The sequence below is a fragment of the Centrocercus urophasianus genome, unplaced genomic scaffold (assembly GCF_019232065.1).
Source record: "Centrocercus urophasianus isolate 14NV4802_14NV808 unplaced genomic scaffold, USGS_Curo_1.0 seq_38, whole genome shotgun sequence".
Classification (NCBI taxonomy): domain Eukaryota; kingdom Metazoa; phylum Chordata; class Aves; order Galliformes; family Phasianidae; genus Centrocercus; species Centrocercus urophasianus.
In genome coordinates, this window is record NW_024884955.1 from 3,765,534 (window position 1) to 3,791,859 (window position 26,326).

General features: G+C 41.8%; 1 protein-coding gene across 3 annotated transcripts in view; it reads right to left on the reverse strand.

The window, feature by feature from the left end:
* The window catches only part of PHACTR3 (phosphatase and actin regulator 3), a 94,333-nt gene that overhangs the window by 17,897 nt on the left and 50,110 nt on the right, over positions 1 to 26,326 (reverse strand). For 2 of the 3 annotated variants that reach the window (XM_042832373.1, XM_042832375.1), the window contains exons 4-8: positions 22,377 to 22,565; positions 19,276 to 19,479; positions 15,506 to 15,770; positions 14,401 to 14,648; positions 9,576 to 9,729 (exon numbers count right to left, since the gene is read on the reverse strand). In XM_042832373.1, the coding sequence (XP_042688307.1) occupies positions 9,576 to 9,729; positions 14,401 to 14,648; positions 15,506 to 15,770; positions 19,276 to 19,479; positions 22,377 to 22,565 (1,060 nt within the window). The remainder of the gene's footprint in view (positions 1 to 9,575; positions 9,730 to 14,400; positions 14,649 to 15,505; positions 15,771 to 19,275; positions 19,480 to 22,376; positions 22,566 to 26,326) is intronic. The other variant, XM_042832374.1, reaches the window with a different exon arrangement.

Sequence of the window (26,326 nt, forward strand, 5' to 3'; positions counted from 1 at the left end):
CTGCCTACCCTGCCCTCATCATCCCCATGGAGCTAAAGCTGGCATTTCCACACACTGTTATCTTTTTCCCTCAGGTTGTACAAGCTGCAAAGAGATTATTTTAAGTGTAATAACATGGCATCTATCAGTACAACTTTCTGTACAACATTAGCATTGGTTTATCTCATCTTCTCTTGAAAAGGAGGATCCTTCTTGTTGGGTGGTATTTCCAAGTATTGTAGCCATGCCCTGTAATAGCTATAATAGTAATGCCATGGTGTGGACTGTCCAGAAAATGGCTTTTGCAAACACCTTCCAATGAGACGTGTCTCCTCACAATAGACCAGCTGCTATCTGGAGAGGCTTTCCTTGCTGTTCTTACTGTTATTATTTCTGAAAAACTACGGAAGTATTAATTCATTCACATCCTGATTTGCCCGATGCATATGATCATCTCAGGCAAATGAGTGCAGAAGCTCATCTGTGAGCCACAGTGTCTTCATTTTGAGTGTTTTTTTCCCAACAGTAAGGCACTCAAGTCTTTATTCTACCGTTTGTGTCTCAGCCCAATCACATTTTGGATAATTTTAATTTAAAAATAACTGTTACATCTTTATGCAACAGTGAACTAACTAGGCTGAAGAAACCTGTATCTGATGTGATTTAAGACTAGGATTTTACTAATGTGCTGGCTCTTCAAGCCGATCCATTTCCTAGCTGTGTGGAGAGTCCTCAGCAAGGTGGATTTTTCAGCAGAAGGTCCCCAGCATCAGAGGTTGTTGTCTGTTCCACTGGATAAATACTTGAGCACAGAGTGATAAACCTGAGAGGCCTCTAGTCTTTTGCTATGCAACATGACAGCTACAGAAGAAGACAGAAAATGAGGGCAACTTCTAGGAAAGAATCATTATCCTGAGGCTGGAGAGTCAGGGAGATGCATTGGCCGCTTCAGTATCTGTTTTTCAACGTAATTAAATCATTGAAGGGAACTTGAAGTACTCTGTAGGAGTCAAGCAGCTCCCAAGTTATGTGAAAAATCCCATAACAGCAGAGTAAGCCTGCAAGACCTGGTGATAAAGACCTGGTGCAAGACCTGGTGCCGGGTGGGCACAGGGAATGAAATCAAAGAGACTTAGCTAGAACTACAGTTTAATCATTAATCAGACTAATCAATATTTATTAAGTAGTTTGATTAAAAACGAAGAGCCTCTATTCTGACCTGTTTCTTCTCCTTGCCTCCTGTCTATTTTCTAAATATTTCTTTCTTTCACTTTTCACCGCCTAGCTGTCTCTGAGGTTATTTCAAAAAGGCAGGAACTGTGCTACACTGACCCAGTTTTACTGGATGAAAGCAGCAAGCCCAAGCCTCTATTTCTGGGAGGAATTAAGATCTTGAATGACGAGGGCACAGAAGTTGTGCTCAGAGCTCTGGGAGGAGGAAATGGTAGTAACCCTACCAGTATTTGGACAGCCAGCAACGGCCGTGTGTTAATTGCTGTTTCCTGGATCACATGCTGGGAGCCATCTGAGGTCTGGCCAGTTTTTGGAATGAAGTCTAAAAACATGCTTGAATTCTTCATGCAAAGGTGCAAACCACTCACCTGACAACACTGCCCCATAGATCAGCAATAACCCACTGCTGTGGTACTCGCTGTCTGCCCTCCAGGTATGGTGCATTCAAATGTGACACCACATCATAAGGAAGTTTCATCTTTTTCCCTTCCTCCATCTAAAAGCCACACTGCATGTTCTGTGGGAGAAGTAAATTCTAACTGCTCAGGTATTCTGCAACTCACAGCAACAGTCATGGCAAAAGTCACTTAAATCCACTCTGCACATGAAGCTGGTTAGGTTTAAAGGAAAAGGGGAGCAGTAAAAACCTTTCTTTTTTGTTCATACATAATTTAATGTGGCAAGACTGAAGTTGGGTACATCAAAACTGAAAAAATGTACAGCCAACCCCTCTTCAGGCTTACATTTTTGCTTATACCTATTCACAGTCTTATAGATAAGTACTGTCCATCCCATCTTGCTTTTGTACTTTTGAAGTAAGTGCTTCACATGAAGGGCATAAAATATTGTTCCTGAGTTTCATGAACAAATGACAAAAACCTAGATGTGAGTAATGGCAGCAACACAGCGACCATCCCCACAAATGGCAAGGGCTGCCACCATGAGTGCCTGAGCTGCCACTTGAACTATTGGTAGCCCACAGCTGCTACAGCACTTTGTTTGGGCCTGGTTTTTGTCACAGTACAGCATGAATGGCTGTGACAACCAGAACACAACCTGTTTTGGTCCCTATTGATTAATCTATGTTTTCTTTCCCCTGGAGATGTTCAAGAAATGTTTAGAAGTTGTACTGAGGGATGTAGTTTAGGGGGAAATGCTGGTAATGAGAGGATGGTTGGACTGGGTGATCCTAGACATCTTTTCCAACCTTGGTGATTCTATGATTCTATGCTCTGCAAATTAAATTAACTTCTGTAATTACTTGTGCTCCAAATCAGCTTAAGGACCCAAATCATAATCCAGTGTAAGCTGAAGCGTTACAGAATATTATTGGCTTTCTGCGGATTTCCATTTTGTTCTATGACTGCCCAATATTTACAGGGCAATGGTCCAGACCTGCAGGCACATGTTGATGCCTAGAGGGGACCTGAGCCTGCACACAATGCTGTCCGTAGGCAGTTTAGCAGGGCAAAACTAACACACTATTTTCATCCCTGAAGTGTTTTTTCCTTATTCAATTACACTTGCTTAGGCAGCTTTCATGCAATTTTATTTATATGGTTAAGTTATGTGGAATAGATCGAGGCCTTCTGAACTCTGACGTTTTTTGATCTCTACTTTTACATGTGCCACTTCTGCTAGAAGATCAGTTCGAGAAATTGACTCTGTGTCCCAGAAAAGGCCCTCGATACTTCTGTGTTTACACCTGCTGCTCTGCTCTTCCCTCTCCTGCTGTGCACTGACCTGCTGCCCTTGCCTTCACTTTACTGTGAAAAACATGTTTGACTATGAATTCCCAGCACTGGAGTCGGGGAAGTAGAACAGAGCAGCACAAGGAGCTGGGCTTCCCAGAAGGAAATCTTTTATCGGCTGTGACCCGCTGATGTAAAGCTTTCTCGTCCCTAGGCAGAGCATGCTGAATCTTTAGAGATGTAAACTGCACTGAGAATAGCTTTGAGTCATATGTGCAGTGTTCGGATCAAAAATTAACCTATGGAACTGAATCTTCACTGTTGCAACGCTTTATGAATGAAGCAGCATATTTGAAAGTTGTTGCCAGGCATGCAGTGGGTTGGTGTAATACAGCTAATGGCTCTTGCTCAGGTGCAGCTCGTGGCTCTTGCCTGCAGCTGACAGGCTGTCTTGTAAGTAACTGTGCACGTGTTGTGCTGCATTACTGAAGCAAACAAACACTTCTTGTTGAAGAATTTCTTTCGGGAGGATCTGCTATGATCACATACTCATGGGGGCTGATCAGTGATTCACATTAGTGAAGTTCATTCTGTTTTTGCAAATATAATAAGCAAAAGGGAACAAGGGATACCTTTCTCAAGAGCTCTTCAGTCCTTAAGAAAAAGGGACAGGGTATGTCAAGTACTGATAATCTTGAATCTCTTGTAATACGTGTATTTGAGCTGTATGGCAGCTCCCTTGAATCTGAAAAGTGGTGTAAACAGGAGGCTAAACTCACTCATCGCTTGGAGACGTGAACAAAACTTGACCTTTCTCTCTTTGCTTGTGATTTTCATCCTTGAAGACTGCCTCAGAGTAATTCTGGCAGCAGATACCAAACCTCCTTGACTGCAAGGCCAGCACTGTCTGTCACTGGGTACAGAATGGAGTTTCCAACTGTGTTCCTGACTTCAAGGAAGGACGCAGAGAATCTTAATGCCTATGGAATTCAAGCATCTCAGTTCCAGAGGCAGCTCTGAAAAATCTCAGCCATTGCTTGCATGTCTCCTGGTCCTCCAGCCTCTCCCCATTCTTACTACTACTTATTTCCCAAATACATTGCTTGTCTTTTTCTTTTCCTGTAGCCTGAAAACCTGAGCCCACAATGGAAAAGAGCCAGAACATGAAAAAAATCCCAACTCCTTACATAGCACTGGGTCTAAACGCACTTCAGCGCTGTGCAAGCTGATAATAAAATACCACAGCATCCCTGTGCAAATCCCCAGCAGCCCCCCCCCCTCCCAGCCCGCTGGCTGTCACGATCTCATGCTGTCTAGAGCAGAGCAGGAGACTCCCCTGGCTTACCCACATGCCCACGGAATTAAATTCTGGCTCTATATATAGCTTGTGTCATATGCAAGGAGCTGCGGGTTGTGCAGACACCCACACTGCACTCACCAGGGTTATTTTTAGCATTGGTGACAAGGTAACCTGGAGGATTCCTGCCAAATGAGGAAGGCATGCAGTAAATCGTACACAGCTAATTAGCGGTGACAGCCGAGCTTTTCTCTGCTCCTGCCTTTCTGTCTCTGACACAAATCTGTGTCATGTCTTCCCAGCCAGTCTGAAATTATGATCTAAATCAGGACGGTTCCCTAATTTCTACTTCAGCCAGTGGGAGTTAGAGCACGGCCAGAGCTGCATCAAAAAAAACCCAAAACTCAATAATCTCCAGGTAAATTTAGGGCAATCTCTAAACTGGGCTCAGTTCAGCACCCGCTCAACACTTTTCTGCATTAGGGCTATTAACATATTGTACCTCACTCTCCTTTTGACCAAATCAAGTAAAGTATGCCCCCAAATCCTGTAAATTCAGCCCGCTTTCCCAGTGGATGCCTCTGGAGGGCTGATTCCTTTCCAGTCAGCAGAGCTGCTCTGAGCCATTCCCATGAGGAAACAGTGCTGGATGTGTTGTTCTTAGGAAACAGGACACAATAGGTAAAATTTTCCTTTATGACTGCTCTGTGTTGAACCGTCACACTTTATGCTTTCAGGCTGCAAATCTGAAGTGCTGTTTTCTTGGTGTTCTGCCTTCAGCAGTGCTGTGAACTTCACGCTTTGTTACGTGAGGCTGAGCTGCAAACCTGAGCCTAATCTGGCTATGCATTTTGCTGCGTCTGCACTTTCTGGGAAGTCAACTTGCAAATGCCTTTCTGAGAACCTCAGGGCAGCACTAGAACTGCAGATATCCAGATGTGGTAAATCTGAATAAAGATACCTTCTTTGCCAATTTACATGGACAAGAAATCTTGCCCCAGCATGATCTGCTTCCCCAAGCCAGGATTTCCAAAGTGGTTTAGATGAGTTTTAGGTTCACAAAGCTGTCACTCTTCCTGTGTGACTCCTTTTAGGCCCACACTTCTGCATATGAATTCCCATCTCCATAATCTTCTAAGTGCTGCTTAATGTTTCATGTCTACTTATGCAAATATCCAAGGAGGTGACACAGAACATGAAGTGAAAATTACAAGTACAATCCTTTCCGAGAATTCATGTTTTTGTTGAAACATTAAGTAATAATGGAGTGTCTTTAACTGTGGTTATACAAAGCGTGCCTGAGAAGCATCAGCCACCCAGGCAGCTCAAACATTAACTTCACAAGCAGTCAGATATCAAATTTAATTAAACAACCCTTTCCTACATCACTTTTCAGTTGAGCAACTATTTTACTTCTCCAAATTTCAGCTAAAACTCCTCCTAGAACAAAGTGGGTCTGTAAGACAGAAAGCAGTTCTTGCAAATAATTGTACTTGCAAATGTCTTCTCTGCCTCTTGACACAAAGAGCTCTCAATTCATTGAATTCCATGGAGGTCTTATTATCTGTGCTGTGAACCCATAATAATTGGAAACGAGACCTGTTGGGAGCCTGGAATATCAAAATCTCTGTTGTCTAATGCACAGTAGAATATTGCAAGCACATATTGTGGCCATGGGCACAGGGATGCATGAATTAATAACAGAAAACATGACTGGAAAGGGAAATATGGGGAAGATGGAACACTACCGGTTTGGATGGAGGAAGAGGGAGATGTCTGTGTTTCCATGGCAACAAGTGATAATTTGGCTTGGAAGCACAGAAGATGGGAAATACATGATGGGAAAGTGAAGAAAAATAAGTATTCGTTTTGGTTGTGCAAACACTCATGAGCATGACAGCACAGAGTTGGCTTTATTGCCAGATTCACAACTACCCCCAAAAGTATTTCAACTAGAACCATTTAGAAAAAATACAGTGGTTTTGATAAAGTGCTTTTCTTCTCTCTCCCTATTTTTTAAGTTACTTAGATGCCATTATTGATGTGTTTTGTACATTACATACATCAGCATAGCTTTCTTTCTAGACTACAGAGCTAGGTTGTGTTAGCTGTGAAACAAGCAATTTTCCAGGCAGTTATAAACTTTCAAATCCCTACAAATGTGCTGTAAAATATTGATCTTGAAAACAACTGCCTGTTTACTTGCTATTCTGATGCAGTCAGCAATTGAATAACAACTCTCTAATTTGCTTGTACATTATTCTCTTGTGCAGAAGGACAGGTCTACAGCCTGATGGTATATCTAGATTCGTAGCTGAGCAGGCAAGTCCCATTGCAATTATCAAAATGTTACCAGTACAGAAGTAATATGCTCTAATCTGCACAGGAAATGGCAAGATTGTACAGCAAGCATTCATGCCTATTGGAACCCAATTGCCTGATAGTACCTCATACTTGAGCACTTAGCAGTATGCTGTAAACTTCCAAGCTGTCACACCTACAGAGAGATTCAGCTGCACAAGTATCATTAAATGAATGAATGTGAAGACCTCAACAGCTCATCCAAGATTCTCATTCTTCTTCCCAGTGTGGTTGCGTTTCCATGCTGCTGTCAGTTTGTGCTCTGAGTGGGGACTCTGGGGTGGTCTGTGCTACACCCAGGAGGGGAGTAAACTCTTCAAAAGGGCTGACAACAGCAGGACTAGGGGAAATGGATCCAAGTTGAAGGAGGGAAGATTTAGGTTGGATGTTAGGGGGAAGTTCTTTACAAGGAGAGTGGTTAGGCCCTGGAACGGGCTGCCCAGGGAGGTTGTGGATGCCCCGTCCTTGGATGTGTTCCAAGGCCAGGTTGGACGGGGTCCTGGGCAACCTGATCTGAATGCGTGTGTTTGGTGGCCCTGCTAGGCAGGGGGGTTGGAACTACATGATCCTTGAGGTCCCTTCCAACCTGGGTGATTCTGTGATTCTGTGATTCTGTGCTGTAGGGAGTGAGAACTAGTCTGAAACTCCAGAGGGATGAGTCGAGGGCTTTGACTCCTCTGCCTTTGCCAGCACCAACTTTTAGGTTTGGGATTTTATTTTTCATTTTTTAACACATTCCTTGGTTTTCTTGGTGTAAATACTGCTTTTGTGCATCCGTCACCTGAGCTTGTTTGTATGGTCCCATTCTATTCTGATGGATGAGTTAAGAGCGAGCTGAGCTCTGCCAGTGCACATATGTGCTGGAAGTTGTGTGGGAGGTTGCTTCCAATCTGTTTTGCCATTCCTGGCTATTCCAGCAATCTCTGCACCGTCTGTTTTCCAAGATGCGCTGAACCTGACACGTTCCAGGAGGAAGCATCTAAATGAAAGACTGTCTTCCAGCACTTGGAACAAAGCTGGCTTTTAGCCATCCTCTACACATAACCATTGAGACTAATAGCCAGCACCACAGATTGCTTTGTGAGATCATAAGAGACAATACGGGGACTATCTTTACTGCCTTTACCTATAGAGAGTATATTTCCTAGCTTCTAGTCATGACCAGTCCTTTTCTTTACCAGCAGAGCAGTTTTCTTTTTAAGTCTTTGTACTGATAGTTGAATTATGACTCCTTTAAAATAATTGTCCGGGCTTATTATTAAGGAAGTAAAATGGCAAATGAAATGAAAAAGATAAAACCTGCAGTTATGCCACCTCAAGCTGCAATTCCATCAGACCTTTCAGATCAGAAGTCAGGTGGTGTTGAAGAGAGAGGTGACCTTCCAGGCATTTCAGCAGGATGAGGTGTGGCTGCCGATGAGATAATCTTATCCCTCTGAATACAGGTGGTGGTTCAGCTTGTTTTTAAAGGATGCAGTGGGATGGCAACCTTTTTGTTGGTGTATTTTAGAGCAGTAAAATTAGACACCTGATCTATGAAAACATTTCTTTTTGTCGGGCCAAAATACTAGACTTAACAGTATCAAAGTGCAACTTGAAATATTTCCCTGAAATGAATACATCAGGTCTACTTTCTCTCCTGAAATAATGGCTATTAAGGCACATCTGTGGCTTACTCTGGCTGTATCTCTTAGAATTTGATGTAAACTGTAACATGGGATTTTCTGCTTGCATAGGATCTATGTATTTTTTGTACAGGAGCTGTCATTTGCTGTCTTGCACAGTCACATTCCTTTGGGTGTAAGGTGCTGCCATGAAACAAATAAACAGTAGTTCCTAGGAGTCTGGAAGAAGGTGACTGCTGCATCCAACACTGCAGGGGCATCAGGACATTTCCCTTAATCTCATCTCTGTTCATTCAGCATCTCATTTCTTAGCAAGTGTGGTGGTGGCAGGGGTGTTTCCTCCCAAAAGCGCTGGTCTGTTAGGACTTGTGTTTTGATCCATATGTGTCTCTCATTCACTGTCCCCTGAGATAAAGTTTAATCAAATGCATACATATGAATGAGCTAGCCTTAAATATCAGTAAATGTTTCTTTCAGGAAAGACTTGAAATATTTAATATTTAATAAGCTTTGGAAATGAACTTCTGTTAGTGTTTCTCAGTTTGATTTGGCAGCGAGCAGCACTTGCTGTCCCAGTGTGGGCTGTTGCATTGCCTCAACGGTGGGCAGGCACAGCACACATTATTTAGCAATCTACTTTGTCTCATCTAAAAAATTCATGCTTCCAGATACCCAAATGTAGCTTTTAGGGGAAAAACAAAAACCAAAAAACCAACTGCACGCACACACACAGAAAAACAAATGATGCAGTCCCATAGTTACCTTCAGCCTTTGCTTTAGGCTACACGCCACAGTTACGCTGTTTCTCACCCAGCTCTACACTGTTGCCCTGGTTACTGATCAAAACCAGACCATTCCTGCCATCCCCTTAGCAGGACTTGCACAAACACGTTACCCATGTGTCAGCAATGCTGCTGAAGCTGCTCCTCCCTTAAAACAGAAACACAGCCACCAACACACTCAGGAGCTTCCCCTTCTTTGAGCATGCAGCTCAAAGAAGCAATGGCCCTTCGCCTTAAATTCATCTAGTGCTGGCCAGGCCAGATCAGATCAATACGTAATCAGATTACTGTTGTTACATTAAAGCACTAGCCTTCTTAGAGGACTTCAAAATCTTAATCACATCTGTGGAACCACAGGTAGATGTGGAGGTTTATAACTTCCATTTACTCATGTCTTGTTTTCCACTGAAATCAAGGGAATCCTGACTGAAGAGGCAGTTAAGATTTTTTCATGTGACTGACTGACAGCCGAAAATGTGATGTGTTAGATTTTGTGTTATTCACTGCTGGAAATGAGCTCAGGGGTGGGTGACAATTTCTCATCTGACGGTACTAAGAAGGCACTTCATTGAAAAGGGAGATTCCCCCCTATACTCAGATAACTTACTTTGAGAGCTTCATTTCAATTTGCTGCCGGATTTCCTGTCTTTCCTCATCTGTCCTCCTTGGGAAAATATTCCTGTCTTCCAGCTCCTGCTTGCTTGGTCTGTTTCGTAGTTTTACTGCCAACAGTTCTTTCTTGCATTTTCTTGGCAAAGTACCTGGGATATAGATTGTAAAGAAAGGCATTAGAGACAGTTCCTGGAGATGAAAAATGAACATGTAAAGAGTGGGAAACTGTGCAGAGATGGTGACTTGTAAGTTAGTGTGCAGTGAGCAGTAACACACAATCATATAAGCAGTGATACAACTGTGCTTGTGATTAGGGCTCTGACAATAAACTGCTTACAAATGCAGAAGGGTTGTAGTCCTCTGTTGTCTTTACTGGCCTTCATAAGCAAGCAATGGTTTCAGGAGAAAATTATTTTCAGCTGAGATATGACTTACACCTTTAGTTCAGAAATCAAAGGCTGTGCATCTTGTCTCAGACCTCTGAGCATCCCTATAGCTGAGAGCAAACCCTGTTCCATGAATCATTCAGTGGTTCCTTTGCAGAAAGATGGGATGGCTCAGCAACAAGTGGCCAGAATATGTGCATCTTCCCCTCTGGGTGACCAGGCATAAACAAGCAATAGGAAATGGTAACTGAGACAGTCAGAGTTGGTCACTCTATTTTTATTTTACATCTAATTATGGCTTTTTAATGTCATTGTTCTTTCAGACATAGAAAACCAGAACTGTGTTAGCAGACACTAACACTGTGTATAGCATTGCATGTAAGCCATTACATGTATCTGCATCCTGTCCAAGGTGACAATGCATCATAACAGAATTGCAAATCAATAGTATACTCTTCACTTTAGGCTTTTTCTTCTGAAGAGAGCAGGGGAAAATATTCCAAAGAATGAAAGAAAATAATATTTTGTGGCACTTTCCAGAATGTTAGCAAGTTAATTGGGCAACACAGAGCATAGATACTTATTGTGATTGCATGTCCTGTTCTGCTTACTGTTAAATGTACTAACACGTGTTTTCTATCAAAAAAAGATGATCTACAATATTGCCATTACAAAAGAGCTCTTCAAGGAAGACGTGCAGAATCTGTTTTCATGAGTTTACTGCTCTTGATGTGCAGAATGTTTGGTCCTTGATGCTGTCCTGCTGGTGACATTTGAAGCACTCTTTCACTGGAAGGAATCGCCTGAGCTTTGGTGTATCCGTATCTCTTGTTGTAGCTCTTCAGGCTTAAGCAGGCTAAGCAAGTGAAAACTGGACCACTGAGCTTATACAACCATTTTGCCGTGTTTGGAAAGGTATACCACAAAAAGACTGTGAACTCTAACTGCTTACAAAGAAATCAGTCTTCATTCTCAAATGCAGATTAGAAGCCTGAAGTGAAGTCTCTATCTGCTGAGGAGTGGATTGCTTACGGTGTGCAGAGAGGAAAATGGAAGTGCTATTAAAGCTCAGTGAGCTGCTGAGTCACCCTGGAAGGACTGCAGTCTTCTAGTAATTAATTACAGGTATATTGCAGCAAGTAAATTTACACCAGAGTCCTATATGCCTCTGCTGTGCTGTCCTGGCCATTCTATGGTCCAGTCCAGGACTTCAGCAGTCAGAAAATTCTCAGTGCAGTGTAGCACCAGTCAGATGGATGTTGCCAGAGTACTCAGGAGCTGCAGTTAAGTGTGCAACAGCTGTTGTATTGCACAGTGTGCAATAGCTGTTTTTTGGTTTGGTACCTTTTTACTTTAACAGTGGTTGTGTTTTGTGGCCCTTTTTAAAAAAAAAAGAGAAAAGAAAAAAAAAGGTTTCACCTTTTCTAAGAAAGGTCATCTCACTTATAAAGAAAATGACATTTAATTGGTATTTTTATTTGGCATTTGAGATAGGATTAAAGTGTGCTTTAAAAGGGATGCTCTGCAGGATGGCAAGATACTAAATCCTAAATAGATTCTCATTTTCAAATATTGGCAGTTTATTTGCCCAAGATCTGGGGGACTACATTATTATTATTGTCACTATTGATCTTGAATTTCTTCATGCAGGGAGGAAAAATCTATAGCACATCCACATATGCATCTTGGGAAAAGTGGGGCAGACAGTAGGCATGGAATCCCTGGGTAAGAAGGGGCAAGTCTCTAAATAGTTGCAATGACCTAAAATGAATGAGTTCAAAACCCTGACTGGAATCTGAAAGCTGTGCCCTTGTTTAGCACCTTCCTCTTAATGCTTTCGAAGTCTGTTGCCAGCTTTAATTAAATTAAACCATACAGCCCTCTGTGAAGAATTAGGTATGTGTTTAACAGATGGGTAAAAGAAGTTAAATTATTTGGCTGTTGCACACAGAGCATTCTGCTAAATGAGTATGTCTCCATCAGAAACACTTGGATTACTAAGCCACAGGCCTGGGACTCAGTCAAGCTTTTTTAAGCCTTCACCTCAATGGGAGTGGATGAAAAATGGGTGTTAGCAGTGCTCAACCCAAGCAGCACATGAAGGAACAGTTTCCCATTTATCCCTGAACGCGCTCTCATTTTCACCTGAAAGTTTTAAACAGGCACTAAGGGGAATTTGGTCATGCCAGGAGGTTGCTGCAGAGAGACTGCACATGCACACTAAGCCCAGTGTCTCTTGAACACGACAGACATGCTGCCCATGTGCTGGCCATCTGTGTGGTGGATTTACAGGCAGTTCAGTGCATTTTGGGTGCACTGAAAGCAAGATATGTATACACCATGCAGCACATGTGGATTTCTCTGTCCAGAACTCTATAGAAGAAAACAAGGGAGCTGTACATGTGCACACAACACTTTTTCTATATGTTTTTTAAATTGGAGAGGTGTGCTCTAAATGGTTATTCTCCTATTTATCAGTGACAGCTGAGGTATAAGCATGCAGAACTATTCCTGCTCTCACCAGGATGCTCTAAAACTACCTGCTATGTCATGCTATATTTCATGTTTGGATTATGGGAGAACAAGAGCTAGAATCATGGTGATTATTTGCTCAGACAAAGTCAGGGTTGTTTTCTGATGCCCTCATCCATTTGAAGGTCAGCTGAAACTTATGCTGTGCAGGTAGAAGACTGCATGCACCTTTTTGCAAGAAGTCAGTTTTTGAAGCTGAAGTGCAGACACTGAATTAAGCTATCTCAGTATGTTCTCTAGAAGCTTGTATTTTCAAAGTGAGGTGGAACAATGCAATACGTTGATTGAGACAAAGTAAAATGCAGCTGCTCTTCCAAGCTCTGACTACTCCCAGACTACTCTTCTGCAGACTTCAAAAGTCCACTACTCTGTGAAATTAAAAACACAAATCATAACTGAAAAATCTCAACTTTAACCCAAATCCCTCTGCAGTATTAAAGGAGTAGAGCGCATACAACCCACACAGGATAAGCTGTGCTCACTTCATCCAGATGTTAGGATTTCTAAAAGGCTTATGCTATAGCCACTCCCATGGTCCATATGCACTATGCACTCATTAATCTTTAGGGTATTTTACCAAATAAAAATGCAAGAGAGCTGGATTAAGCTGATCTCATAGTCCGAAGAGCTGCTTCCCATGCCTGACCAATTGGGTTAATTCCTGAAAAATAATACCTGCCAGACAAAATGAAAGGAGGGAGATGGTGTTACCCTCTTCAGGTACATCAGCAGGGTCTGTTCTCACCTTGACTGGCCTGCTGGTGGCCAGTTCTGTTATTTCACTTCCTGCAGAGATCCATTTTTGATGCTTCAGAATTGAACCAAATAAACCAAATCAAACAAACAAATAATAATTTAAAAAAAAACGGGGGGGGGGGGGAAAGAACAAAGGAAACAAAGCCCCAGTTTTCCCCATATCCATTGTCAACACCTTGAGACAAAATCCTTCCTAATCACTATCTCAGTGGAAATTGAAAATGCAAATATCTTTATCTATTTTCTTCCTAAGGATTAATTTCTCCTTGTCAGTATGATGTGTTCAATGCCAGTGTGTCCCATGACCAAGGCCAAATCTTGGTTATGCCTTGTTTCACAATTTATGGCAGCTCAGCTAGGACAACAAATGTTTTGAGAACTCATACCTTTTTCATGTTTGGTCTCTGCAGGTTCCCAACAAAAGTTCCTGTTTTCACTCAATTGAATCCTGACATTTATTTTCTTGTATGTTTACTGTTAATTCTATCAAGCAAAAGACAAATCCAAATACTGCACACTAATGCAAGGACCTTGTTTGCATCTGTTACCAGTTCAAAGCTACATGCAGGGTGGCAATGACTAATTTGGTGATGTGAAAACACAGTACAGTAATCATAAAGTAACTCTGGATTAACTGATAATTTATATCCTGATTTTCAAACCAGCCCAGATTTTTAAAGCTAAAAAGAACCTTTACTTTTAGTGAATTATTCTGGTGTTATTCCTGCCACTTCTGCATCTCTCATTCTTTCTAAAATGCAAATAGAGGCATTTGAATGAATGCTGACAGAAGCAGTGCCATTCAGTGTCAAGACCAGAAATGCCTTGCTTACATTCCAGCTTGCACCATATGAATGGGCAGCATCATATCTCTGAAGCTGCTTTCTTCTGGGTCATATAAGCACTCCACAGTAGGAATCCACAGTCTGAGCCACTGTGTTGCCTAGCTTGCCAAGTATTCATCCATTGCAGCCACCTCAGACACTTTGCAGCTGGAACCCTGTATGATTTGGATTTATGTTATAACTTTGGATTTGTGTTGTGTCACCACACAGAATAATTTATAGTGCTCAGTATTTTCTGTTGTTTTATAGAACATTACGTTAGGCTTCAATAGTATATAATGAAATAAGTGACTTTCCTTACCAGAAATAATGGAGTCATTCAAAACTTCCTCATCCTGATAAAAAACAGAGTCTTCCTTAAGCTCTGAGTTCATTATCATGTTTTCTTTGTTCTCATCTGACTCTTTAACTGAATTCCTCTTATTTTCTGTATCACTGCTGTAATTCAGGGAGTTCTCCTTTTCTTTGTTGCGCTCAATGCTAGACGTTCTGGATGGACGGACATCCACTCTTTTTTTTGGAGAGCCTTTGCTTTCTCTTCCATGGAAGCTGTGGGTGGAAGGTCGAGCCCAGTTTTTACAAAACACTGTTTTAGTGCCACAGTAGGAACTTATCACTATATGAAAATGACTAGCATGGCCTGTAGCTCATAAAAGCCAGGACAGAGAGTTCAGTATGGGAGAACAGGGGATGGCATCCTCAAGACTGCTGACAATAATGAGCACAGAGATCTAGGTTTGTCATAAGGTACAGAAGGGTAATAATAAGGTACAGAGACTAATGTATTTGTTTGATATATAATCACGTGCTGTGCTGTACTGATTAAAGGAAAACACCCAGGTGCATACCCCTAACATAAAACACACATGACATGAAGTATTCTCTTCATGATATTTTCTGATCATGACAAAGGGCATGAAAATAATACTGAATGAATCTCTTCTCCACAACAGTAGCTGTTATGGAGCTGAGAAATGTTACTAACTTCACTGGTTATTTCTGTCTTTCTCTAATACAGAGGAGGGTTCATAATGAAAACCAGATAAAGTACCCAACGTACACCCACAAAAGCATTTGTATTAGAAAATGTATACTCTATATGCTCGTGTATAAGCCAAGAGACATACTGAAATAGTAACATTTCTCAGATATATTTACAGGACAGTTTGCCTTAGTTACTCTACCTTGATATGTTTGGAAGAGTTTCTTTTGCAGTGGGCCAAAGATTATTAACTCTTTCTACCTGCTTGAAAACCTACCATGTTCAAAGCAGTGACCTCAAGAAGATGAAGGCGAGCTGCAGAAGTGGTTAAAATGCTAAAAAACAGGATAAGGGTGTTTACCAAGAGAAATGATTTAGTGGAATGATTCCTCATGCACCCATGTAGCCAAGAGGCTGCAGGTACCTGTCCTGCCGGTGTTTGGTGGCCAGAGCCCTGTGGAGTTCTTCAATGACTCTGCTGGGAGGTAAAGGCAGGTGGACAGCAGCCAGGTGAGGGGAGCCAGTCGGCGTTGTTACCTGTCCTCTGACGTGCGACTCGGAGCTTTTCTGGCCAGAGGAATGGAAGAGGCCAGCTTGTCCTGAGATTTGAGAGGAGCCAACAACTACATAATTCTTCAGGATAGTGGAAGGAGGAGACTTCATGGCTGGGTCATCTGTGTCGCTTCCTGCTGTCAAAATACAGGAGGGTAAAAGGTCATGCAATACTTGGATTTTTGTGCAAAGAGCCTGCACTGAAATTAATCTGATAGAAGAAAATAGTGATGTTTGGTTCTTGCTAAGAGGTAACTGGTTAAGCTGAGTAGCCATCTGAATTCAAAAGGCTCATGCTATGCAGGTCTGCATCTTTGATGTAGCAAAATAGATGCTTACTCCACATCCCTTTTCTCCCACACAGTCATATTCTCCTTTTCCCAGTGCAATCTTGATGGTCAGTGCTGTTCTTGTTAGCTACTGATGTCCTGTACTGTGGTGGCTTTCCATTCTAGCACTTTCTCTGCTGGACTCTGGCAGATTATATTAAAATTTATGCACTGCGGTTGACAGTCAGGACAAAATGTACCAGTGTCTATTGTCTGCTCTTCTGTGATGACTGCACTGATCAGACCCCTGTCTTTCATATGCCAGTTGAGGAAATGCCAAAATTATTGTAATGTAACATTCACATAACAAAACTTGCCAAATGAAATACAAATGAAAGATGTGGTATTGAGCACCAAGAAATGAATAAGAAGAAAAGGACAAGCTAACATGTTTGTTTGTTTTACATCTCAATTCAGATGTTTTTTTTAATCTTGTATAAGCATTTTACTGGAAGCTAGATTTTGATGCAAAAATTCTCTAGCACCTGAGTCCAAAACACAGCAGATGTTTCCCTAGTTGTAAGTTTGGTAATTTTGCATTCTTGAGATACTTGAACACTTAGGCTGAAAAGATGCTGATTAGTTTTTCTGTTTTGCAGTTCTCTTTTCCTTTCCCTTTTTTCCACATAGCTCAGTCCCAAACTTCCTGGCATATGGTGGTGGCTATTGCAACAGTTCGGTCTGGTTGCAAAAAGGCAACCTGACATCTTCGTGCAAAAGGACTTTGCTTTTCTCTTGTTGCCATCTAGTGTTGTAGACAGGAATTTAAACTGACACAGCTTATACAGGTATTGTACAAATTTGTTTTCACAGAACGTGTTTACTGTTTTTGAGGTAGGAGAGCAGAATTAATGAGGGCAACAGTAAAGCCACTTTGGGTTGGGAAGGAGAGCTCCTGTATCCACAACCAAATTCAAACGTCAACTTTGAAAGCATAAGAACAATAAGCCCAGTCTCTTTTTCACATTTAAAGGGTAGACAAGAGAGCAAGATTTTACCACTGATGCCAATCTGCTTTCATATTCTAAGAGAGGTCTAAATCATTTTTTGATTTTAAGAAGGCATTTTTGCACATTTCTCTCCGTCTGACCCAGAACTCTTATCAGTGCCCAGAGTTGTTGAATCTATCTCTTTATACCTCCAGGAGGCAGAGGTCAAGCTGATCTAAAAACTACACTATCAAAAATCTGAAAATGTCTGAAAGCACGGGAGCATTTCTTCAAGTCTCTAGGCATCCGATGTGCAGAGCCTTGGCAATGAGGTGCCTTCCTAGCCTGGAGCTGATCAGGACATTCTGCACCCACGAGACAGCCACCTTCTGCTAAGCAAAGATGTTTGTTCGGCATTCAAGTAGCAATACTGATCATGTGCTCCTGTGGAAATACTTCTGAATTCATTTTCCACCTCTGCTCAATGGGAGAGGGTTGCTGCGTTTTCTCAGAGCTAGAACCCTGCATTCAGCTCAACCCCAAAGCAGGAAGAGAGGACACTTTGCTTTATCTTCATATTTGCTTGTTTCTGAAATGGGCCAGCAGCCAATTTTGTCCTCACTGCAGCTTGGGCCAATATTGTGTTTCCTTAAATCACACCTTATTCAATCTAATAACAGCTGTTCAGTGAATAATCTTGCAAAGTGATGTCTTGGCACCTTGCCCTGTTCCCCCTCTCTCTGTGATTAATTGGTGCTTGGCTCATTCCTCACTCCTTTGCTAACAACATCTCCAGCATTGTTAAATGGGAAAAAACCAAACACAAAAGAGCTTTTCAACCTCTTTGTTCCTTTTCTTTTTTAATAGCTCTTTGTTTGTCTCTCCCCATACATTTGTATCCCCTTTCACTCACTGACAGTATTTGTTTAGTTTTAACTTGCCACTGCCTCCACTTGCAAACAAAAATAAACAAATGTATAATGACCATTGGATAAAGGTCCATAGTTACTGTAGCCATTGAGAAAACCAAGAGTTGTTCTTTGTGGAATATTTAGGTGAAAATTAAATGGCAAAACTCAAAATATCCCAGATGTTAGAAGAAATACTTAGGTTAAGCAGCAAAATATCTGAACTCAAAGTGCTGTTAAGTGTATAGTGGGTCCATAACCTTGTTACTCTCTACAAGTTAGGTTTTCCAAATGGCCTAAATCCAACACAGAATGTCTCTCTTATCAGTTGAGCAGTGACAAAGGGGAGTCCTGGTTTGTCTAGTTTATATTGCAAGGTGGAAGAGAAAGGCCAGAGCTTGACCTATAGCAGAGAATGGTGAGAGAATCTGAACAATAGCTCCAAGAAGCATCTTGAATCTAGGTCACACTTAAACTCTTACGGCCTTTAGGTGTGGATGAAATATGAACATTTTTCATTGGAAACAAATACTTGTGATTTTCCTCAAAAAGACAGAAAACCCCAGTGTTTTCTGTGAGTTCCAGTAGTCTGATCAGTGTCTCTCTGATATTTTGTTTCCTGGTGACTTTGAAAACCCTGTTCTTTGTGTCAGTGGGGATGCAAATCAGGGCTGAGATAATGGCTGTCATTTAAAAGTCTAAATACCCAACAGGTCTGGCATTTAGATGTCAAGACTTGATTCTAATTTGCAGTAAGGCCCTTTTAACTGCCTTTACCATATGTAGGGGTCCCTAAAATTGGAAGAAACTAAAATCATATTCACTTTAACACCCCTTCTGTAGTGCCAGAATGTTGGAAAATGTAGTAACATTGGCAATACATTAGAAAATCAGGCCCAGAGGAACTGCTGTTGAAACATTCACTGAAGTCTGGCATGGAGTATTGCGTTGTGGGAGCCAGGTATATCACTTATGTGCATTCTGTGTAATTAGACCAGATTTCATAGCTCTAGTTTAGAACTACCCTAGAGAGCATAACCTTAAGACAGAAACCTCTACAAAGCCTACTGACTTAAACTTTCTTTTGGCTATTTTACTGTTATGCAGCAGAATTCTAGGTTAAAAATAAAGAATAAAAATTAGAATCTTCCTCATGTTTTATGTCATATCAATATGAGCATCTGATTCAGCAGATGATTGCAGTTGGTTTGATATGTTTTACATGTGTTTAGTGCAAAACAAATAATCCACGGATAGATATGTAAAGTACAAAGATCAGTGTGTTTTTATCTGGCATCCAGATCACTCAGTTCAGGGAATTCATTAGCATTCTATTCATTCACTGTAACTAGCCTGATTCACAGTAGCTTGCAAACACAAGCCTTGCAAATGGATGAAAGAAAAAAAAAATTGTACCATATAAGTGAACAGTGTATAAGAGATTGGGAAAGTCTGTACTGACTGGCAATGACTGACCTGTGACACTCTTTGTGATTTTGGAGATTGCCTTAGGTGGTGGAGCTGGGAGCAATGGAGGGCTGGGAAGCTGCACTGGATTTCCTTCTGTCGGTTTCTGGGGAGAATCTGTGGTTTCAGGTGCAAGTAAGGCTTGTGGACTGTCTTCAGATGCTGGCAGACTGGCATCTTCCAATTCTTCCTTGGGTGCTGAAGGTTTCTTGGCTAGTAAGAAGATGAGTAAAATTAATGGAAAATGAAGTTAATAATACTGATCAGCCAGGAGACAATGCCAGGAACACTCAGAAGAACAGAACACATGGTACTCAGCTAGAAGCACTTCTTTACTGTGCCAAAAAAAATTGTTCTGTGAAATAGCCAAACAGCTGAGGCAGGTAAAGAATAAAATGTATGAGGATATTGAAGAAATGTTAGTTCTTATGCTCCTGAGAAAAATTTGTGAGCCTCCTTTACTCCCCATTCCTTCCCTAACGCCAATTTTCCTTTTCTCTTCTCAGTAACAAAGACAGCAAGGTAAAGCAACTTCTGAGAACTGCAATGGATTTTCTTACAGCAGTGCAGCTGCAGTGTTGTGGTGTTACTGGGTGACTCCTTGTCTGTGCTAGGAACGTGCCAGCAAAGGGCAAGGAGTACTAAACTTGTAATACTGCATGAAAGCTTGTTTTCCAGTTGTTCACAATATATTTTTTTCTTGATTAATACATTACATCAGCCTGCATCTTGCCATCTCTTACTGTACCTGACTCCAGAACTGATGAGTTTTTTCTGAAGATAAAGTTGGCAACCAAGAAAAGTCTGTCATAAAAAAAGATTTACCAGAGAATCTCAGCAGCTAGCATACAGCACAGAATGGGTGAAGTATTAAAAAAATGCAGTCACCAAAGCCATAATTTGAGATGGTGAAACAGCACTCATTTCAGGATTGTCCCCTGAAAGATGGCAAAAGCACCTAGCTTTTCCAGTTGGTAGAGGCTAAATGACTGAGCAGTTTGTTAAATTGGCCTGTCTGTGATAAGGGCGCAGGGAAATAGATCCCAAAAGGCATGAAACTGGAGGAGTACATAGGTGAAATTTCAGTGATTTAGTCTAAAATTAATATCTGATTCCAGCAGTGCTTAGACTTGTGCAATGATCTTTGTACTGGCATACGTGAGGACCCACAGGCAGGTCTGAGCAACTTGGGCAGTCCCTTCCAAACGATGCATCCTGACACCATGGGCTCAGTAGTAGCCATGAAAGTTGTTTGTCCCAGCCCAGCAGGTAAAGCACTGATCCAAATGGGGAGATAAGAGTTTCCCCTTAGCATGAGAGCTGTCCAGACTGTTTGGGCTGGAGAAATGGTAAATCCCCAACTTTTAGCAGCCTGGATTGTCTAAACAAAGTACATTTCCCTCCAAAGCATTCTAGACCATCTCCTAAAAACCCAGAGAAGTGGGTACTCACAGCTGCCACATCACAAACTTTTTCTTGGCTTGCTTTTTATGCCTTATTTGGAATACAAGCTCACACTCTCTCTCAGCATCCCGGTATTCAGAGTGCATGGGGAAGCACCAGAACAGTTGGAAACAATAGCATTGGCAAGATAATAGCATTTAATTTGTTGACTAACAGATGAATAAATGTGCCTAGAAGAGGAGGAATGAGTATTTGTCATTCAAGAATGACAGGAAATTAGAATAAATACACAAATGTGACTTGATAGGAAAGCCTCCTTATGTGATAGTTACCAAAATTACTAACTAATTTCCTTTTAAATATATATTTATAGGGAAATGCTTTGTTCTAGGCTGACATCAGTTTGTATTTTTATTCCTACAAGTATGGAAGACGTGAAATAGGAAAGAAAAATTGAGGAAGAAAGATGGTACTGGCTTGCCAAGACAATCAGTCATATTTGGATGCTTTTCCTTGAGTTGAATGGTACTTTCTTCTGGCAGTAATTTCACTCCCTGTGATATGAGAGGATGCTCAGTGCAAGTGCAGTGAGCAGCCACAGTGGGTCTATGCAGGTAGGGAAGGTGGACCTGAAAAATGCTCAGCCTCAAACACACCTTCTGAACTTGATTGTATTCAGAGTGGTATCACAGAAATATCATGTACTGTTGTCTAAAAATGATTTAATGGCCCCAGAAAAGAAAGCTTTGCTTCTGTTTTTTTGTTTGTTTGTTTCTGTTTTTTGTTTTTCTTTCTGTCATTGTTTTTGTTAATAACAGCATGTTTGAGTCAGAGTCTGAAGGCAGACCTGAGTCTTGAGCACACAAACCTATTAACAGATTTCATACTGCAGAGTGAACATTTCCTGCTGAAAATAGTCCAAGGGCTCAAGACTCCTTGGCAGAGTAGACAATTACTTATGGAGAGCCACTGGTCAAAATGCCACCTTGCTACTAGGTAAAAATCTTTCCCTTGAGCTTGTCCCCACACCCACTGGCTGGGTTACGTGGGCCAAGCTGCCCTACTTCTGCCTAAGGAGTTAATTGTCTGTTTATTAAACAAACATGAGCTCTACAAAAGTTTCCTCATAGTCCTGTCCTTGACCTTCATTCCATAACCTGAGGATGAAAAGCTGTCTGTCAGGAAGTCAGTGGAACACCCTGCAGCTGTCCCTCACCACTCCTGTTTGCCAAAGCACAGTTCCACAAGAAGGACTTGGTTTAGCTTATCTGTACTTGCAGCATTGAGCTGCACTTGTGTTTGCAGGGTGATGACGTAGATAGAAGTTGTGCACTGAATGTTGTTCCTCAAGCCAGGACAGACAACTTCAGCCTTGGCAGAGAAGTCTGAGAAATTTTTTTTTGAGAGAAACTTGTTTCATGTTCACAGCAGTCACTGCTAATTCCAAAAGAGCACCATGCCAAGACTGGATTGTCTCATAATCCAACTAATCCCATTATGTGAAGATTTGTGTGGTCCCTCAGTTTGGTAGCAGTCTCAAAATCACTGTTATAAAAAATAACGAGTGCTAACTCAGTATGTGGCTGCTGAGCTGAATGAGGTGTTCTGGCTGTCCACCACACTAACATATTTGACTCCTCATGCAGCTGCTGAGCAGAAATGTCTTTTAACGTCTTATTATATTTTGAAACATTTTTATTCAATACCTGCATCTTCTTTCAGCTCATCCAAATGCAGCTCTTCACTAAGTGAGGTTACATCTGTCGTGGCTGCTGTTGTACTCTCTTGCTGCATCTCTTCAGAGTCGAGTGCCTGGCACACGGGCACACAAGCTGGAGTGTCACTCTGTTTTGCTCTTGTGGTATCATCACCAGTGCAGGCTTTTCCTTCAGTATCTACAACACCAAATCATTTATTCTTAATTAAACGATGAGCAGTGAAAGCTGAACCTCCCTGCTATCCTCTTTAGCAGAGTGAGTCTCAAAGCTGTAGTAATTTCAGAGTAGTCAGGGTCTGAGGTTTCTTTTAGAGAAGCACTTGATTTCTGAAAGTACTGAGCATCTGTAAGGTAAAACTCATGGATACCAGCCCATCTGGACACTAACATCCACCCAATTTTCTAGACATCTTTTTCTGTGCGTGTCCAGCAACCTGGTTAATTAGGCACTGTACATATACAGGGAGAACACTGTGCTTTGGAAGCACCTGCTGTGTGGAAGATAAGCATGAACATGGGAGATCAAAGGGCTCTGGAGGGAGGCAATTCCTTCTCTGAGCAGAGCTCACAGTGCAGCATGAGCACAGGTTGCTGTGACATGTCAGGGTCATGCCAGGCTCCATGTGCAGGACACTGCTGTCCAGCTGCCCAGCAGTAATGCTGGCAGGACTGCTAGTATTCTCTACCCAGCTGTAGATTTTGGGCACAGCATTGGATACTCAGCTTCAAAAAGCATGTCTTGTATAATTGAGCTGATCAGGTATTCAAATCCCTCCTCATGCAGACCTAGAAACTGCTCTCTTTGCTTACTCTGAAAGATTTCTGTGCCAGTGATCCCTGCAGCTGTATGCATCTTGATGACTGAAGCTTTTCTTGTATTCCCTTATTCAAGCAAGAATCCTCAGAATACAAACTATCCTTTTACTGCCCAACTCTCAGAAATTCACAAGATCAACGTCACCATTGCAAAGCAAAGCAATTACTTCCCACTCTTGCCATCTGTCCATGCTGATGGACATTCCTGCTGTCCACCCCTGACTTCTAAATCGTATTTCTCAGCCCTAATACCCTCCTTTCTGGAAGCCCCTGACAGGGCTGTTTCCTTGCAATGATGTCATGGCAGGTTTCTTCAACATTGATTGAAAACCAGCTAGCACTCACAGCTATCCCTTTTTAATACAATTAGGACAATCTGCAGAATAATTTATTGCCCTTTAGGGTAAGGGTATCAGATTTTGGCCCAGAGATGCTGCGGAATGGATGCAGCATTTTTGTACACTGAGCTCAGTCTGCCTCATAATCACGTTTGGTGAAAAGTTACTGTTCTTAAAATAGTCCCTGCAGTAGCACAGTTGCTATGATACAGGGAAGGGGAGGGGGAAAAAGTTCATTGCCTACATTTCAGCTCATTGGGAAGGCAGCCTATACATAATCATTGGTGTATTAACAGCTGCCTCTGTTACTTGACAGGCAGCCCTTACCTCCCATTGCTGTAAGCAGAGCTCCACCTGGTTCGTTTTGTGCTCACAAAGGGGAGAAATACTGGGGGAAGTTCCCTCAGTGTTTTCAAGGTAACTCTGCTTCACACGTTTCTCACATCCTTCAGAAAGGCAGGCTGCTGACAGCTGTGCCACAATAGAGCTGCAGACAGAGACATGAGCTCCTTCAGATCCTGGCCGATGAGAATGTAATGACTAACGGAGTATTGACAAGGAGACAGCCTTGCTGAAGAATTTCTATTGAGGAACATCTGAAACTCAGAGAAGTGATGCTCCTTGTCAGAAATGAGCAGCTTGTGCATAGAGCAAAGTGGACTTTCTGCTTTGATTGGCAGTGGTTCCCAACACAGTGGTTTAGACAAAGTCTGAGGATGGGAGAAAGCACATATCCTGGTACAGAAAGCAGCAGAGTCTTGGGAATTGCAAAGTAACCAGAAGAATCGGGGCTGTGATTTATCTGGGAAAGAATCCCACTGTGTGCAGGACCTGTACCCTGTAAGCTACAGTGAAGCTGTATGGCAGGTTCAGGAGGTTCCAAGGGCAGCTTGGTATTTGTCATGTATGAGCAGAGTGGCATGTATGAGCCACAGATTTGGCTGTGCAGCATGGCTGGGCAGCTGCGTTTTGGGGTTGTGCGAGGAGACAGGGTGACATAACCTGTTAGGATGACTCATCCCCAAAGCAAGGATGGCACAACTTCACCCTGGGCTGCTCGCAGATTGATGCAAAGTCTGTGCTAGCTCAGTGGCTTGCTCTGAGCCAGCAGTATGGTCCAAAATGCTGCCTGACAGACCTTATGCTGTGAAGCTGGAGCGTGACGTTGTAACTGCATGAAGCAGATCTACAGATTTCTCAGACTAGAGCTTCATCATGGTTCAGACTGATTATGAAAGTGAGCAGTAACCATGTATCTAGAAGAAGAGTAGAGCCTGATGAAATAGAGAGATTTAAGGATTTACAGCAGTCTTTTTAGCTTAGTACTGCTGCTCTGGCAATTGCAACTTACTGCATAAATGAGGACTTAGCCTTGAAACTGCTGCCACTTCAGCTCAGTCCAAGTAGGGCACTAATCATTTACTGAGAATTATGTGGGTCAATTTTTGATACCGGTTAATAAGCTACTTCTGCTGATAATATAATAAAATAACCCTGGAGATTCACAGCACTCTGTGTAAAGAAAAATAACTTGGAGGCTGCTGCAGTGTCCTTCAGCTGACTGTTAGCTGCTCTTCCTTTCTGGGCACAGGGTGGTACTGTAAGCTGGTTTGGTGTTTAGAGGAGCTCTGTGCTTTGCTGTTTTATTTACTGCTGTTTTGCAATGCTCAGATATCCATGATTTCAAATTCATAGGTTATGGGGAAATTCAATACTCCCAGCAGATACAGGGTGTATTCTTTTCTATCAGGTGGTGCTGATATGCTGATAGGACGACTAGTTTGCAGAATGAGAGACAGAAAGCTCAAGGGAAAGGCATTAAAAATGTGCCTTCTAAAACTGCCCCTTTTAGAATAAGCTGATGGTTTGATAGGTATTGTAACTTGAACATATTAATCCATGTTAAAATATATCCAATAAAATAATATGATAATTGCTTTAATGCAATGAAAAAAAAGTCCTGTTTAAAATACTCTTTTTTTTTTTCTGACTCTTCTGTTGCTCGGTTACACGCCAGCATAGCATCACTGCGTGCTGTCCCACAGGCTATTTATAGTCACAGCATTTGTTTCATACAATGGAACTCAATTATTACTTTCAAAGAACATCATTCCTATCTACCAGATTGGTCAAACTCAAAAGGCTGATCTTTCCTCAGTACAATGCTTTCTGCTAGTAAGTTTTCAAAGCAAAGAGGATTTTATTTTTTTTTAATCTATGTTTACATGGAAAGGGCAATTGGGATGCTGTCCAAAACACACGGAGCTCACTTGGTCTTGCGGAATAGTCACCCAGGTAGCCACCCAGATCCCTTAACCATCTGCTAGGGCTTGGAAACAGTGATACACAGAACCACAGTCCTTTGTGCATATCTTTCATTCAGTGACCTCTACTGAATCTGGTTTGTATTTGGAATGGCTTTAAAATGACACTACTATCAAATGCTTCACTTTTGCACGTGAATGGAAAACCAGAAAGGCAGCTGAAAAACATCACATTAGTATCATTTTATGAGATTGGGAGTCATGGACTGTACTTTTAAGCTTCCCTGCTGAATGCATCTGTTATGTTTCAGTTTGTATTTGCACCAGTTGTAGCTGACTTTCTTGGCAGTTGGATTTAGCTGGGTTTAGAGCAATTGCATAAAATACATCCACCAGCTCAGACTCACAACATGTATAAATCCAGCCAAGCTGGAACTGCATTCAAGGTGGAAAAAACATCAAAAAATTAAACTGTATGGGCTGCTTGGAACAGGGAGAGATTTAAAAAAAATACAAAAACT